At 35.9% G+C, this 16,085-nt stretch overlaps 1 protein-coding gene, 1 long non-coding RNA gene and 1 pseudogene across 5 annotated transcripts; 2 read left to right on the top strand and 1 right to left on the bottom strand.

The window, feature by feature from the left end:
* On the bottom strand, nt 1,419–7,524 carry LOC109127996 (annotated as a pseudogene).
* Nucleotides 10,440–12,464, top strand: LOC104732619 (protein REVEILLE 2-like). The gene is made up of 5 exons (XM_010452180.2): nt 10,440–10,595; nt 11,081–11,152; nt 11,249–11,360; nt 11,464–11,795; nt 11,886–12,464. The coding sequence occupies exons 1-5, from the start codon at nt 10,584–10,586 to the stop codon at nt 12,264–12,266; spliced, it is 909 nt and encodes a 302-aa protein (XP_010450482.1). The 5' UTR covers nt 10,440–10,583; the 3' UTR covers nt 12,267–12,464.
* On the top strand, nt 13,107–15,250 carry LOC104732618. Of its 4 annotated transcripts, XR_758920.2 has the most exons (7): nt 13,111–13,375; nt 13,470–13,586; nt 13,670–13,837; nt 13,953–14,051; nt 14,169–14,338; nt 14,461–14,542; nt 15,071–15,247. It is a non-coding gene; the product is annotated as an uncharacterized LOC104732618 (long non-coding RNA). The 4 variants fall into 4 exon arrangements; XR_002034735.1 differs by having other exon boundaries at nt 13,107–13,375; nt 13,953–14,334; nt 15,071–15,250; XR_002034733.1 differs by having other exon boundaries at nt 13,107–13,375; nt 13,953–14,338; nt 15,071–15,250.

The following is a 16,085-nucleotide window of genomic DNA, read 5'->3' as shown; positions in this document are numbered from 1 at the left end:
AACTGTTGGATGTTTTCGTTATTTGCTTCAAACAAGGCCGGATTTGTCATATTGTGTTTGTGTGCTAAGTCGATATATGCAGAATCCGAAGGAGTCATATGGTGCAGCGATGAAGCAGTGCTTGAGGTACTTGCGAGGAACAACAACATTTAGACTGACGTTTGCAAGATCAATTTCACCAAAAGTTTCAACCGAGCTAGTTGGTTACAGTGACAGCAGTCACAATGTGGATCCAGTCGATGGCAAGAGCACGACTGGTCATGTTTTCTATCTAGGAGGAAGCCTGATCACTTGGTGCTCGCAAAAGCAAGACACGGTGGCGTTATCTTCCTGTGAAGCTGAGTTCATGGCCGGCACCGAAGCTGCGAGACAGGCAATTTGGCTTCAAGACTTTCTCGGAGAGATCACCGAGTTACCATGTGGAAAAGTGGTTATTCGAATAGATAACCAATCTGCCATTGCATTAACCAAGAACCCAGTTTTCCATGGGAGGAGCAAGCACATACACACAAGGTACCATTTTATTAGAGAATGTGTTGAGAGGGGGCTTGTGGAAGTTGAGCATGTACCAGGAGAAGAACAGAAGGCGGATATATTAACAAAACCTCTTGGAAGGATCAAGTTTAAGGAGATGAGGGAGCTCATTGGAATGAGAGACTTGGCTGGAGTTAACTTTAAGCTTAGGAGGGAAAATGTTGACTTAAGTTTGAAGTTAACTTGAGGGATAAGCTACACTAATCCTATTAGAGTTATGATTCTAAAGAGATAAGGGTCAAATAAGTTAGGAGTTATCTAAACTTATGTAGTTTCCTAGTAGGATCAGGTTTGGTGTTTTACTATATATATGTGTCGAGGCGTGACACAATGATGTAGTGGTTTTTGAGAGAAAGAAAGATTGAGAGCTTAAGTTTTGAGAGAAATTTCTTAAATTAATAAAAGTGAGTTTATACTTTTGCCATCTTGAGTTTGTTAAAACCATATTCAAATTCTAGACAAATATTAAAATTGGTTGCACGATATGTATAATCTACATTGCTTCTAGACTGATACAAAATACGGATTCCTAATTACTATTCCGTGGTATGCGTACTTAATAATAATTAATAAACGTTTAAAAGCTGAAAAAGTTTGATGTTATTAAAAAAATATTGAGGCCTAAGAAACTCGTACACAGCCATAAGTGATAAATGTTGACACATTGAATATACAAAAAACTTTTTCACTGGTGTATGAAAAATGTCTCTCCAATTCATTTATTTAACATTTTCATTACTCAACTAGATTCCCACTAGACGCAACTAAACGCTTTCCCAATCCTCAAAACAATCATCGCACCATTTGCGTTTTTGGCCCAAACTGGCGAAATCGCCATCTTTGGTACTTCCAAACTGAATCCAACTACATCATCGTGAAAAAGATAATATTCAAGAATCTCATGTGTATGCATGAGCATGCTTGTCAAGAAACGCCTTGTCAAGCTTACACTTGAATCAGCAGCTGCGTACCTCTCTATGAGATCCACCACTTCCGCTCTCAAAATCTCCTCTCTTGTTGCTCTGTTATAGTCGCACATGTAATACAAAACCCCAATTGCGTAATTCACCTGTTCGGAAAAAAAAAAACAATTTTGAGTTTCCATTTAAACACCAGAGAGACATTAATAAGGCGAGAAACTCATGTGGACTCACAGTGTTCCGTACAGTACTTGATAAACATTTGATTATAAGAAGAATTCCATCAGCCTCGACAATTGTAGCAACATTTTTTGGGTCTGCACAAGAAGAGAAAAGAGCACTTGGTTTGATGATCAGTAAGGTGCAGTTATGGCAATAACAAGAAACAGTTTAGAATCAGAGAGTATATTTGTATATTCCAGGCTCTTTACCAGCACATGCGTTGCATAATCCTCCTATTCCAAATTCCACAAGCTTTTCATTTGGCTCTGTCAGACAGTCTATGAATAGTTCCAAGACATTTAGCTGCTCGAGTACACCATTAACATTTTCATCATGAAGAGAAGAACAAAGTGTTGGATATTTTATCTGGGTTCCATGGCACCATGTTGATAGTGTACTTGAACTTACCTAACGTAAAATAGTGAAGTTGTAAGGGTCATATGCGAAATTCCCCAAGTTTGCTACAATTTTCTCCTTTGTATCTGCAGGTGCAATGCAAAAACAATAATTGTGTCAAAATAACTTAACAAAACTAAGTGAAAAAACCAGAGATATACTAAATTAGGCTAGCTAAATCAATAGTCAAACAGAAGCATTTGAAAGTGATGACAGCAATTTGCCATAAGGCAGAAGTATCGATAATGTAGGACAATCTACAGAACTCAAAATTTCAAAATAAGAGTTAAATTGCCAATCTCATTTCTAGGTTTGCACATGCTATGATATGTGCAATGTTGACTGAAGTTAGATATGTGCCGATACAGTAATGTTTAACACAAACCACCGTATCTTCTATTTTAAGTACCCTAATGTTCCATATGAGCCACACACACACACACACACACACACACAATCCTTATAAATCATATATGCAAATCAGCAATGCGTATAGACTCAAACATTTCACGCAAAAACAAATGTCAACAGATATATTAATCACAAGAAAGCACCAAAGCCAGAGATATACTACTAGATTAGGGTCATATACTAAATCTATAATCCAATATAAGCATTTGGAAGTGAGCAATCTTCCACTAAGACAAAGTGAGGACAAAAACTTGACATTAAGGCAGGAGTATTGATAATGTTGGACAAACTACACAACTCAAAATAAGCGTTAAACTGCTAAGTCTTATTGCTAAGTTTGCACATGCTATGAAGCCTACTATCATATATCGTCATTCATACCTAGGTTCCCTAACAATCCATATGAAGCCGCACAGAGTCCTCAAGAAACACAAGAAAGCACCAAAGCCAGTCTTATGCAACAATACTTTCGAAATGTTCAAACAAAAGCATGAATCCATACTTGTTATGGGGGAAAAAAGCCATAAAAATCCTCAACTTATCATTTTCGTTGAATTAAATCCCGAACTTTGTATATGGTGAAATATATATTGAACTCTCCATTGACGTTACGATAAAACCTCGAACTTGTGTTGACCAGGCCAATTTGAGCATCACGTTAACTCACTAAACGGAGGAAATAAACGCGGTTCAGTCTCTGTTAGTATTACCCGTTAGCAATTAAACACTGTCGTTTTAAACAAAACAAAAACCCCCAAATTCGATTCATATATCTCAGAACCCTAAAAATTGAAATCCCCCAAATTTGATTCCTCTCTTCTTATTCTTCGATTCCTCTCTTTTTCTTCTTCGATTCTTTTCCAATCTTCTCACAGTGTCGCAATTCTGATTTATTCATTATGAGTTCTAGCTCTGAGACATCGGTGATTCTCGGTGATCGTGGAGTGCCATTGAAGTGTGGATGTGGATTAAGTGTAATGAAATTTACATCAAAAACCCAAGATAATCCTGGCCGACCGTTCTTCCATTGCATCAGCAAACGAGATGCAAGCTCATGGACAAGCAAGCGAGATGTAAGCTGAAGCTGATGGTTTTTTATGTTGATTATGTGTGTTATGGTGCTAATGTTGTTTATTTATGCATTAGGGTCACTTGTTTAAGTGGGTTGAGGATGCTGTCTATGAGGAAGTTGAAGATGCATTACCAAAACTAGGAATCTTGGCAAATGAGATTGTCAAAGCCAAAACTGAGATAAATGACCTCAATGCTGCTATGCAAGAGTTGAAAGAAGATGCAATGCAAAGGAAAAGAGACATCTACAAGCTTAATATGTTGTGGAAAATGTGTTTTATGTGGCTTTGTGTAATGACAGTTTTCATTGTCTACTTAGTGGTTGTTAAAGTTAAACAACCCAAGCTTGTTCTCGGTTATTAGTTTTTTTTAGTTGTATGTTGGTTTGTATGATTGGTAATGAAATCAGTTTGTTTCGTTTCAAAGAGTTATGGTTCATTCATAATAAAAGAGTTACTAACAACAAAAGAGACATCCTTCATGGTCTGAAAACAACAAAAAAACATAACTCATGGTCCTAAAACACACCAAAACATAGAGTTACTAACAACAAAAGAGACATCCTTCATGGTCTGAAAACAACAAAAAAACATAACTCATGGTCCTAAAACACACCAAAATATTCCATGCCATCATACATCCTAACTTGAGCATTGAAACCATGATGCCCAACCTCCTGACGCTTGTTGCCTCTGTGGTTGTTGTTGTTCCCACTGTGTTGTTGGCGGCATTGGTGTTGTCCTACGTGTTTGACTTTGTGGTGCTGCCATCGGTGATCCTTGAGAGGGTTGTGATTGTCGTGTTGGCATATGTGATCCTTGAGAGGGTTGTGATCCTTGTATCGGTTCCCATTGGTTTGGTTGTGGTTGCGATTCTCCTTGTGATTGTGATTGTGCTTGTCCTTGTCCAAACAAAGCATTCCTTGGTTCCTAGTTCAATATATTATGAGTATGACCTTACTTATTGTGTTAAGAACCAAATATAAAACGAGAAATTTACAAAATATGACAAACCTGGTCCTTCCTAGGTCGACCTCTTGGCCTTTTAGGTTGATCTGCAACACTTGGGTTTGAACAAGATAACCTATTGTGACCCTCTTGTTTGCAATTTGAACATGTCATGACTCTACCTTGTCGTGATAATTTGGTGGTGCTTGATGAGGCAGTTTCAAACCTTCCCTTCCTCCTAGCATGGTTAGGAGGTCTACCACGATTGCCTTTTCTCCATGGTGGTGGCAAAACTCCTAATCTATTCATCCTAGGCCACTCTGACTGACCTTGAACAGGCGCAATACCATCTTCATAAGTTTTTTGCCACATTTTTGTTGTGTACCAGTCGACAACATAATCTTCAACCTTTTGCTTTTTTGCTATGATAACAGAAGCATCATGGACGCATGGGATTCCAGTCATCTGCCACTTAATGCATCCACATGTATGATCATTCATATCTACACAGTAAGTATCATCATGCAACTCTACCTCGTGTCTATCGTTCCTAGCCATGCTTCTTATGCAAAACTGTGACCCTTCTATCATTTTTTCTATCTCCAAATGTGCTCTCTTCGTGAATCTTGTCTTTAATCTGCCAGCTATAATATGCCTCTTCTGATTTCTCACCATACATTGTCTCCTAATATCCTCAAGCATTTCTAGCAAAGGCTTCCTCCTAGCTTGACGTATGGTTCTATTAAATGATTCACTCAAGTTGTTCAAGTTATCATTGCAACATGTACCTACTCTGAAAAAAGCTCTAGACCATGTCTCTGGTTTAGTCTTTAATAAAGAAGCAAAAGCACCTGGATTATATTTCTGCAATGCTGCCATATTTGCATTATATTTTCCAATGGTGTAGCTACGAGCAATCTTCCAAAATAGACGTTGCAGTTCCAAATTGTGACTATCCCTCTTCCAATTCTCCATAATATGCTTAGCACACTGACGATGTTCTGCTTGGGGGAGAATGGTATGAATAGCTTTCACAAGACCTTGCAAAACAAATAAACTTAGATAAAATTCTCAATAATATATGAACACAAAAAACACATCAAGCAGAAATATACTTACCGATTGCTTGTCAGATATTATAGCAATTTTGCTTCCATCCTCAAGACCCAAACTCCTAGAGAGCAACCTCATAAACCAGTCCCAATTGTCATCATTCTCAATCTCAACCACTGCCCAAGCAACTGGTACTATCCTATTGTCTCCATCTCTTCCAACTGCAGCTAATAGATGTCCCTTTATATCCCATTTCAAGAAAGCACCATCTATTCCTAATATTGGTCTACATGTTTCCTTCCATGCATCTTTTTGTGATTTAAAACACACAAATAAACGATAAAACCGTTGCAAGCTTCCTATTGTTGGCCCTGGAATTGTCTCAATCTCAAAGATTGACCCTTCATTTGATCGGAGAATTTCAGCTTGATAATCCCAAATCCGTGAAAAGTGTTCTTGATGACTAGCACTCGCTTCACGCCTAAGTTTTGATTTTGCCTTTGAGCATTGTTCTTCACTAACTTCCAGGTTGTACTCTCTCTTAATCTCTGCCTTCATCTCATGTGCGGTGATCTTTGGGTTCTTTCTTAACCTCTCTGAAAATAACCAAGCTATTGTTCCTCTCTTTAACATATGACTGTAACCAGACCTCACACATCTATGCTTACCCTCATATCGATTGATTTGCATCTTGTGTTTCTTCTTATCATAAGCACAGTAGCATCTCCATAGACACTTACCATCCTCGTCAACATAAGTACATTTTGCTCCAAGCTTCAAAGATTGCGATCTATATAGCTTAATGTCGTATCTAGTTTTAAGAGAGTACCTCAAAACAGCAAGCTTGAAATCATTTGGAGAACTAAACGTTTTCCCCAAATGCAACATCTCTTCAGCATCTTCAGGTTCGACATGATTATCGCCATCAACATTGTCTTCATCTTCACTATCTGATACACGATCTGGAATCTTCTCCTCATCCCAAATATCATCTCCACTATCCGCATCAGTCAAGTCTTCCTCGTCTCTCGCATCCTCTCCAAACTGATTTGCCATGTCTTCGCAAATAATTTCTTCTAAACCAACACAATTTCTATCTGATTTGCCAGTATCTTCATACCCAATACCATCACAATCATCGTCGCCTACGACCTCACAATCATCCTCACTAACTTCCTCACGGTTTTTATCCCCAGCAGTATCACCACCGAACACAACAAGAGCATTACCTTCACCATTAGTCACTTCGGGAGCAGCCACTTCGGGATCAGCCAATTCGGGATCAACCAATTCGGGATCAACCCTCTTTCGTTTAGAACGACGCTTAGAAGGCTTCTTTTTATTCACCATCACTTAACGATTTAGAAGAAGAATTGAAGAATGGAAGAGGAACTAAGAAGAAATAGAGAGGAATCGAAGAAGAAAAAGAGAGGAATCGAAGAATAAGAAGGGAGAAATTGAATTTGGGGGTTTTCAATTTTTAGGGTTCTAAGATATGTGAATCGAATTTGGGGGTTTTGTTTTGTATAAAACGACAGTGTTTAATTGCTAACGGGTAATACTAACGGAGGCTAAACCGCGTTTATTTCCTCCGTTTAGTGAGTTAACGTGATGCTCAAATTGGCCTGGTCAACACAAGTTCGAGGTTTTATCGTAACGTCAACGGAGAGTTCAATATATATTTCACCATATACAAAATTCGGGATTTAATTCAACGAAAATGATAAGTTGAGGATTTTTATGGCTTTTTTCCCCTTGTTATGGTCTACTACGAAAAAAAAACTAGTACATCATAGCAACCTTGAACGGTTGCATTCTGAAACTGACTCACAAGCTCCTGCAATTTTTTTAAAAAAAAAAAGAAGAAGAAGGCAAAAACTCAGCTCCAACAAAAATGCTACTTTAGATTCATTGGCACAGAGATTACAATCTCAGAAACATTAAACCAAACCTGTAGAAAGGTGTTCCATGTTTACCAATACGTTCTTCTTGTCTTTCCTTATTTGTAAACATTCCTTCTCACTCCTTTATTTTCTGCAATTACAAAATCAAAGCCTACAGAAAACCACAAACTATGAGAATCGCAAAGAGAAACAGAATCATCTAATACTAATGAGAATCTAACAAAATAAATAAATCAGAATCGATTCAAATTTCAAAAAAAACACCGTCCGTTATGACACCACCACGTCGTCTCGGGACACGGTGAAGCAAGGCGGCAAGGCTCCGGCGATGCACGGCCGAGAACTATAAGCAAAATTTGTTAGACCCATAACGCTTACAAGACTGGGCCGTCTTAAACTGGCCCAATTCTGACTTATCCAACTTGAGATAAAATAAACCCGTGATTGAAAAGCAAATATCACACATATGTTTATGCATTACTTGTCAGCGTTGTGTTTACATGGTTCATCATTAATATATACAGTATAATTTTGAAAGTTTTAAAGTAATATCATATGGTAAAAAATATTTTCGTCACAAATTATGTTATCTAGCTCAATTAGCATATTTTGTCATGAATTTTCAATCATTCGGTTTCATTTTTGAATTTCACTTTTTTGGATATAAAACAAAGTAAAAAGTATCAAACCCTTTCTCAAATAGTTAGGTTCAATTCACACATACCATACCAGATATTTCTTTTTCTTCCCTAAGTTTCGACTATTGAGAAATATCTCGATTGAAAAAAACCATCACATGTAATAACTCGATTTAAGTAATAATATCTTCTGTATTTTGTCAATGCTTCAGTAATATCTATTGATTTGAATAGAGTCGGTTAATGATACGAAACGTATCACGTATGTGTTTCAATAAAGATTATGTTTATTAGAAAAAAAAAAGAAAAAAAAAAGCAACAAAAATACATGAACCAAGAACTTCTTAGTGGCCACTACACCAGTATTTTTACTAGTAGAATTTTTTTATAAGAATATTTTAGATTCGTAAGATCTGAAATAATAATGTAAAATTTTATAATAACGAAAAAAAGATAAAAGGAAAAAAAAAAACATAAACCCGACGATAGCTTAAAACACCACCGAACGAGAAACGAGGGGGCAAGAATTATTTGGTAATTAATAAATAATCGAGTGGCGTACAATTACAAACCAAGCATGATCCCTATCCTTCTTCTTCTCTCTCTCTTACCGTAACTCAACGCCACGTGTCTGACTTTTGGATCAACCCAGAGGACAACACTTTTTGTGCTGACTAGACCCAAAAAGTGCAAACCAAAAGCTATGTTTTTTTTTCTCTCTTTCATTTTGGGACAAATTTTCTAATTTGGATAATTGGTTTTTTTTTGTATGACTTGCAAAGATATTTATATTTTACAATTTTTGTCCTTCACATAAAATACCTATTTAAATTTTGGATTGAAGCTGACGGCTACTGAATTTTAAATATCTCTTTCTTCTTTCAAAACAACGCTCGTGTATGTTTTCATTTCGCTACTCGCTTTCTTTGCCACATACTTTGGTCAAAAAAGAGAGCACTCTAAGAATATATAATTATGATCTGTCATTAAACCTAATCTCATTCCTGATAACTTTTTAGGTTCCTAGTCTTTAAGTTCTTGGTTCTAATTATTTATTGCCCTGCTGAAATAAATGAACAATGAAAATGACATAAACATAATTTGCATTAACTAGATATAATACAGTCAATGTTTTTGAAATACTCAAACATATATATATATATATATATAATAATTTATAAATAATTGTTCAAAATATTGTAACTTTGAACATGAGACTTTTCTTGTTTAAGAGGGAGATGTCTTATAAAAAAATAGATATACAAATTAGAAATTTAATCGATGATGTAATTAAATTGCACTTAAATTTTTTTTAGTTACTATAAAACACTAAATATTATTAGTTTCGAATAAATATAACTAAAATTATAGATAATTTTTAATCAAATGATATTTTAAATAGATATTTTTGTATAATTTAATTAGCTTATGTGTCATAAAAGAGAATTCTTTCAAAATTGTACAAAGTGAAAGAAAATGTGGGACTTCATTTGGATGATCACTGATAATGATGAGAAGATTAACACTTTTAATGAACCATTATTTAACTAAAGAGATAGATAGAGAAACAGTCATACTATAAATATATTTATTTATTTATTCAAATTTTAAATATGTTTTTTATATAAAAATTATAATTTTGATTGAGATTTGATTTTTTTTGTTTGTTAAAAATTATAAAAATAATACTATGGGAAAAATAGAATCCTATATTCGAATCCAAACTTTATATATGAAATCCACTTGATTAATAAAAACTAAAAAGAAACAAAATTGGGTAAGAAGTTAGCGTAAACAACGTTGTTAAACAAGCACGCGTTGGCCACTCGCGAGTTAGGCAAAATGATAATTGAATGAGCTAGCTTTTCCTCCAAGTGGATAAATTAAATAAATCAAAAAATCTCCGACAAGATTTAACAAAGAACAGATAATATCTTCTCCGCAAAGACAAAAAAGTGAAAAGATGAGAAAACAATCCTCCACGTGTCATTAGCATCTTTTAACCTGAGCCACATGATACTAGTTTCTCGAAACCCCTCTTATTTAGTACTCCCTTGCAAAATATAGGATGTTTTAAGCAAAACACGCAGATTAAGAAGTCTTTACTTTTAACAAGTTCAACCAATCAGAAACAAGACTGTATAATATAAAATACTAAACTAATCTAAAAGTTGCATTGAAATTTAAAAACATCCTATATTATGAAACAACAAACTTCTCCAAAACATCTTATATTTTGAAACGGATGGAGTATTATTTACGCTTTTCCAACCAAAATAAACATAAATGCTTACGTGGCTTATCTTCCCCTTGCTCTTTTAAAGTAACCCCTTGACTCTGCTCCTTTCCCTAAATTACTATCTTCTCTCTATCCCACCAATCTCAAGCAACTCTCTCTCTCTCTCCCTCCTTCAGTTTCAGATTAATTTTTCCGGCGAGAAAACATCTTCAGATCGAATCTTCAAGTCTTCTTCTTCTTCTACAAGCATGGCTATGCAGGTGTGAGATCTTTCTTCTTCTTAACTGCTTATTCTTATCTTGTGCAATCTTGATTATTTTGGTTTTTGTCACGATTGTTATGTTTAAGTCTTGTTTATTGGACAGAGGTTATTGAATCCAGACAGGTTCTAACCTAAAATTAGGTTTATTATATCCGAGAGAGAGCTAGGTTACTTTTTGCTGTTCTTATTTCAAGATTAAAGCTCTATGTATGAGAGAACTTGGAACTGAAGATTATTCGATTGTGGCAGGTTAAAAATTGTGTTAATAGACCAGGCGATTTGTGGGATATTATGTCCGGTTGTTTACTACTCTTAATGTATTGATGCTTTATTAGGTAAGAGCAAGTTTTTTAATTCCCTAATTATACTACTGGTGGTCTTGACTCTTCTAGATGCGTATTAGTGTTACGATTCTTTGCAAATTTTACTTACAAGACATTTGTATTAAGAGACTAATTGTAATTTTTGGATTTGTGATTATAGGAACGTTGTGAGAGTCTATGTGACGGAGGTTCCGATGAGCTTATCTCTTCCACAGATGCCTTTTACCTCAAGGTACTTATTGTTTTTTCTTTAATCTCTTTCTTTGCGCTTGATTTGGTTTCAGATTTAGAACTTGAGGTTAATTAGAGGTTTGTTTATATTTATTAGACAAGGAAGCCTTATACCATCACTAAACAAAGAGAGAAATGGACTGAAACAGAACATGAGAAGTTTGTTGAAGCTTTGAAACTCTATGGCAGAGCTTGGAGACGAATCGAAGGTGTGTGTGCTTATCTGACTTTTAAAGAGAGAGTCTAAATGCAGATTCTACTTATTGGGTAGAGTAGAGATCTGACTTTTGTTGATTCTTCCTTTGAAAACAGAACATGTTGGTACAAAGACTGCTGTTCAGATTCGAAGCCATGCTCAGAAGTTTTTCTCTAAGGTTGCTCGTGATTTTGGTGTTAGCTCTGAGACCATTGAGATCCCACCTCCAAGGCCGAAGAGAAAGCCGATGCATCCTTACCCTAGAAAGCTGGTGATTCCAGATGCAAAAGAGATGGTGTATGGTGATCTCACCGGAGCCAACAAGCTGGTTCAGGATGATGATGACCGATCTCCAACATCGGTTTTATCAGCTCATGGCTCAGATCGCTTAGGTTCCATTGGCTCAAACTCACCTAACTCGTCTTCTGCTGATTACCAACACTCACCGGTATGTTGTTACACGAACACAAGTTCTGATATAGTTTGATAACCAGACTTCTTGTGTAGTCTTGAGTCTGACATAGCTTAATTTTGACAGGGGCATGAGTTATCATCTCACACAGAGGAATCACTGTCTCCAGAATCAGAGACCAAACAAAGCCTTAAGCTCTTTGGAAAAACTTTTGTAGTTGGTGATTACAACTCTTCAACTAGCTCTGATGATTCTGAAGATGTCAAGAAGAAGCTAGACTCTGAAACACACGAGTCTGTTCTATATTCTTCTTCTACTTCTTCTTCGGAAAACATGGAAACAGAAATGACACTTCGGGTATCACCGGAGTTTAAAAGAAGCGAGAGATCGGCTTTCTCTCAGATGAAATCGTCGGGTACCGAGATGAGAGGGTTCATGCCTTACAAAAAGAGAGTAAAGGTGGAAGAAAACATTGACAATGGGAAAATGTCATATCCTCTGTGGTGAAAAGTGTAAATCCTTACTCAAAGTTAGTTGTGTAACTCTTTTGATCTCAACTTCAGTTTCTGTGTATAAATGTCAGAGAATTAGGGAAAGTTATTTTTTTCTTGGGTTTAGATTCGTAAGATCACTCCAAAGTTCCATGCCTTCCCATGTAATTAAACAGTCAGAAATTGAGATCCCTGTACTTACCTTTTTATTTGATCAATCAAATCTTCTTGATACTCTAAATTGTTGTGCAAGTCTCTCTTTCAATGCATTAGTAGTCCCTATTAAAGCTACCACTTCATTCTAGAGGATAGTGTTAAAAGTTTTTTTTATTAGATAAATCAAATCTTACATATTCTAGAGGATAATTATGAACAATCTTCAAGTCTCTGCCAAGGTCTGTTACAAGAATGAAACAATTCGATGAGTTCAATAAATAAAAAATGCATACAGATATCAAAAGTTGATACAATACGAACACAAGATTACTTTCATAATCGTTACCTAAACATTAAAACAAAACCTAACCCTATTTAGGCTAATCTTAGATGCTCTGTTCATACAACTTGCCTATCAAACATAGTATTAAAAGGTCAATACATGAACCAAATTCAGTAGGAAAAAACCCTCTAAACCCTAATTCACCCTAATCTTTATCATCCTCCTCGTACGGAACTCTACGACTCAAGGGACACGAATTGTGACGAGCAACAGTTTTGATCAATACAATAAAAACACAATGTTTCTTTCCAGAGCTTGACAGCTCAACTTCCATATTGAAGCAGGTGTTGACACCTCAGTAAAAATCAACAACCTATCAAATTATAAGAAATAATACAGCTCAGCTTTTCTCTTCCTTATGTGGACAAAAGAAATCAAAAACGATTTGTAACACTTCGTTTAATCAATGGCTAAATGAAGATGAAGATCGAACAAGAAGGAGAAGAGAAGTGTATTCGCGAATCGGAGAAGGAGAAGAGAAGCTGATGATTCGTTCAATGTGTTAATAAAGATCTCGACTTTGTTAATTGCTATTCCGTCTGGTGTTATTCGTTGTTTCTATCCTCGGCTCTTTCGATAGAGAGGCTGCGGAGGTTATTTTGTCTCAATTCGATCTCCTTCGTCAGGTTTGTTGATTTACTATTTTTAACCAATTTTCCAGCCCCATTCAGAATTTGAGTTGAGAAAGTTCTTAATTTGTTGATCTGATTTTGAAATTAGATGTGGATATGATGAAGGAGAGATTTGTAAAGTTGTTGCTTGGTGAAGATATGTCAGGTTCTGGCAAAGGCGTGTGTACGGCTTTAGCCATCTCCAACGCTATCACTAATCTATGTGGTAAGTTAGAAGAAAAAAAAGACTATCTTGTGTGTGTTTGTTTGAACTCAAAAGTGTTGAATTACATGTTTCTTATTTTGTAGCTACAATAAGACTATCTTATTTTTGGGCAACTATGGAGATTAGAGCCGCTTCCGAGGGAAAAGAAGGAGATGTGGAGAAGAGAGATGGAGTGGATACTTAGTGTTAGTGATCACATCGTTGAGTTAACACCTTCTACACAAACTTACCAAGACGGCAAAAAGTTTGAGGTAAAGTGATAGGGGCAAAATATGAAGACTTGCTTGCAGTCATTGATGCAGCAAGGTCAGGCTGAGTAATCTAAGTTTCTCATTTTTTTTTTCAAACTCATTGGGCTCTCTGCAGGTGTGGCCTTGCAAAGTGATTGCTCCCAAATACAAAGAGCTATCTGAGAAGTACCAGGATATGGTGTTTCTTAAGCTTGACTGCAACCAAGACAACAAGGTTTGTTCTTCCTTTTGCTATTAATGTGTCTTTATTCTATAATTTGTAGTCAGAGTAATAAAACAGTTTCCATAAGTATTAGTATTATATCTGAATATAAAAATGGTGAAAATAAAGAGATATGTTCGTGTTCGTGGAGCGGAGGACAACATAGTTGGTTTCCGCGTGCTGTACGAGACACAGAGATAACTTCTAGATAGAGAGAGAGAAACAGAGATGGAGACAAAAACCCTTTAAAGGATTTGAACGGAGAAGACGAGGCATAACACAACACAACAACTCTGTAAGTAAGTTCTGATCAGACCCCAATATTTCAGTTTCTTGATGTTTTGTCTGAAAAGTTTCAAGATTTAATTTTGAGGTGTTGGAGTGTCTCTTTTTTTTTTCTTCTTCGAATTCGTCTAAACAGATCTCTCTGTTTCCCTTGGAATTATCGATCTCTCAATCACTCATGCTGTAAAGTATAAGGATCATCCTCTATCTTAATTCTGGTGAGTCTTCTTTACTTATTTACTTGGTTAATGCAAGTCAGTCTGATTTCCCAATGATGCTGTCTGGAAACTATACTTGGTAAATGAGAGTCAACAGAAAGGTGTTGTCGACAAGGGTTAGTTATCACCATTTTTATCCATATATTTATACTAACTGTAAACTGTAGGATTCTTTAGGGCTATATCTAAATGAATTTATCGTCAATGCATTAGTCAACAAAACAAAGAATCATATATACATGATTTTCTTCATACCACCATTACGTTAGAATGGCTTAGGGATAGGGACAATAGTTGACTTATGATGCCTCCGTCTAAATTTCATGTGATAAGTATCTCTCTCCACTTTTTTAGAGTGACTAAGAAACTAATGTATCTGTATGGACATTATGTAGAAGATGATTCAGATTCTTATATTCATTTTCAGAATGCCTCCTTCTCCATAGCTGAAATTGCTTATGACAAAGTTTAATTCTTAAAAGACTGAGTTCTGTAAAAATGTTTGTTGTTGTCCCTTTTTTATTGCAGCTCTTGGAGGGCAAGATACAAGAGACAAAAGCAAAGAAAGATACGCTCCTTCCACGTGCTCGAACTGCCAAGTTTGTATCGGTTCCTTATTATCCTTAATGGGAAACTTGTTCCTTGTTCCACAAACAACAGTCACTGTTTGAAAAAAAAAAAAAAAAAAAGCACTTCCAAACCAAGTACATAATTATACGTTAATTGACATTAAAAAAATCTACATCAATTAAAAAAAAAACAACAACGAATCAAAACCACACAATTGAATCATCCACAAAACAATTCACAAATAAGATGCTAAAGATACGATGAATCTTTAATCCAACACAAACATACAAAACAACACATAATAGAAAAAAAAGAAAAAATAACCACACACAATAATTAAAATTATACAAAAAAACACAAAAATCTTTCCCGCGGCGTAGCGTGGGTACTATCCTAGTGATAAATAAAGAAGAGATCAATGACTGAATTTTCTGTGTATTGCTTTGGACCTAAAGGTCGAGTATATATACAACTTTACAAATCTTGAGGATCAAGCTAAGAGAATATACGATAAATACAAACTAAATATACGCATATCTAAAATATGTAAACATTCTATTCTCTATTCTCCATTACCCTCCCTCAAGCTGGAGCATGGAGATCCAAAATGCCTAGCTTGTCTCGAAATTCATCAAACTCCCGTTGTCCCAATGCTTTAGTGAAAATGTCTGCAAGTTGCATTGTCGTATGAACATAAGCTGCAACAATACGTCCTGCCTTGATTTCATCTCGTATAAAATGACAGTCCTTTTCGATATGCTTTGTTCTCTCATGAAACACCGGATTCGCACTAATGTGTAGAGCAGCCTTATTGTCACAGTAAAGACGCATCCGTTGCGTCAACACAAGATTTTTCACCCATTTCAACTCCTTTGTTGTCATAGCCATTGTTCTATACTCGGCTTCGGCCGACGAACTGACCACATCTTGCTTCTTCGTTTTCCAAGAAATTGGTGACTGTCCAAGTTGAATA

Source organism: Camelina sativa, chromosome 12 (genome assembly GCF_000633955.1).
Source record: "Camelina sativa cultivar DH55 chromosome 12, Cs, whole genome shotgun sequence".
Classification (NCBI taxonomy): Eukaryota; Viridiplantae; Streptophyta; class Magnoliopsida; order Brassicales; family Brassicaceae; genus Camelina; species Camelina sativa.
The sequence above is the reverse complement of the archived record's forward strand: the minus strand, read 5'-3'. Positions and strand labels throughout refer to the sequence as shown.

Excerpts from the sequence above, each read along its gene's own strand:
- LOC104732619 (XM_010452180.2), top strand. Across the intron at positions 11,361-11,463 it reads AGCTTGGAGACGAATCGAAG|AACATGTTGGTACAAAGACT; the intron begins GTGTGTGTGCTT and ends CTTTGAAAACAG. Across the intron at positions 11,796-11,885 it reads CTGATTACCAACACTCACCG|GGGCATGAGTTATCATCTCA; the intron begins GTATGTTGTTAC and ends TAATTTTGACAG.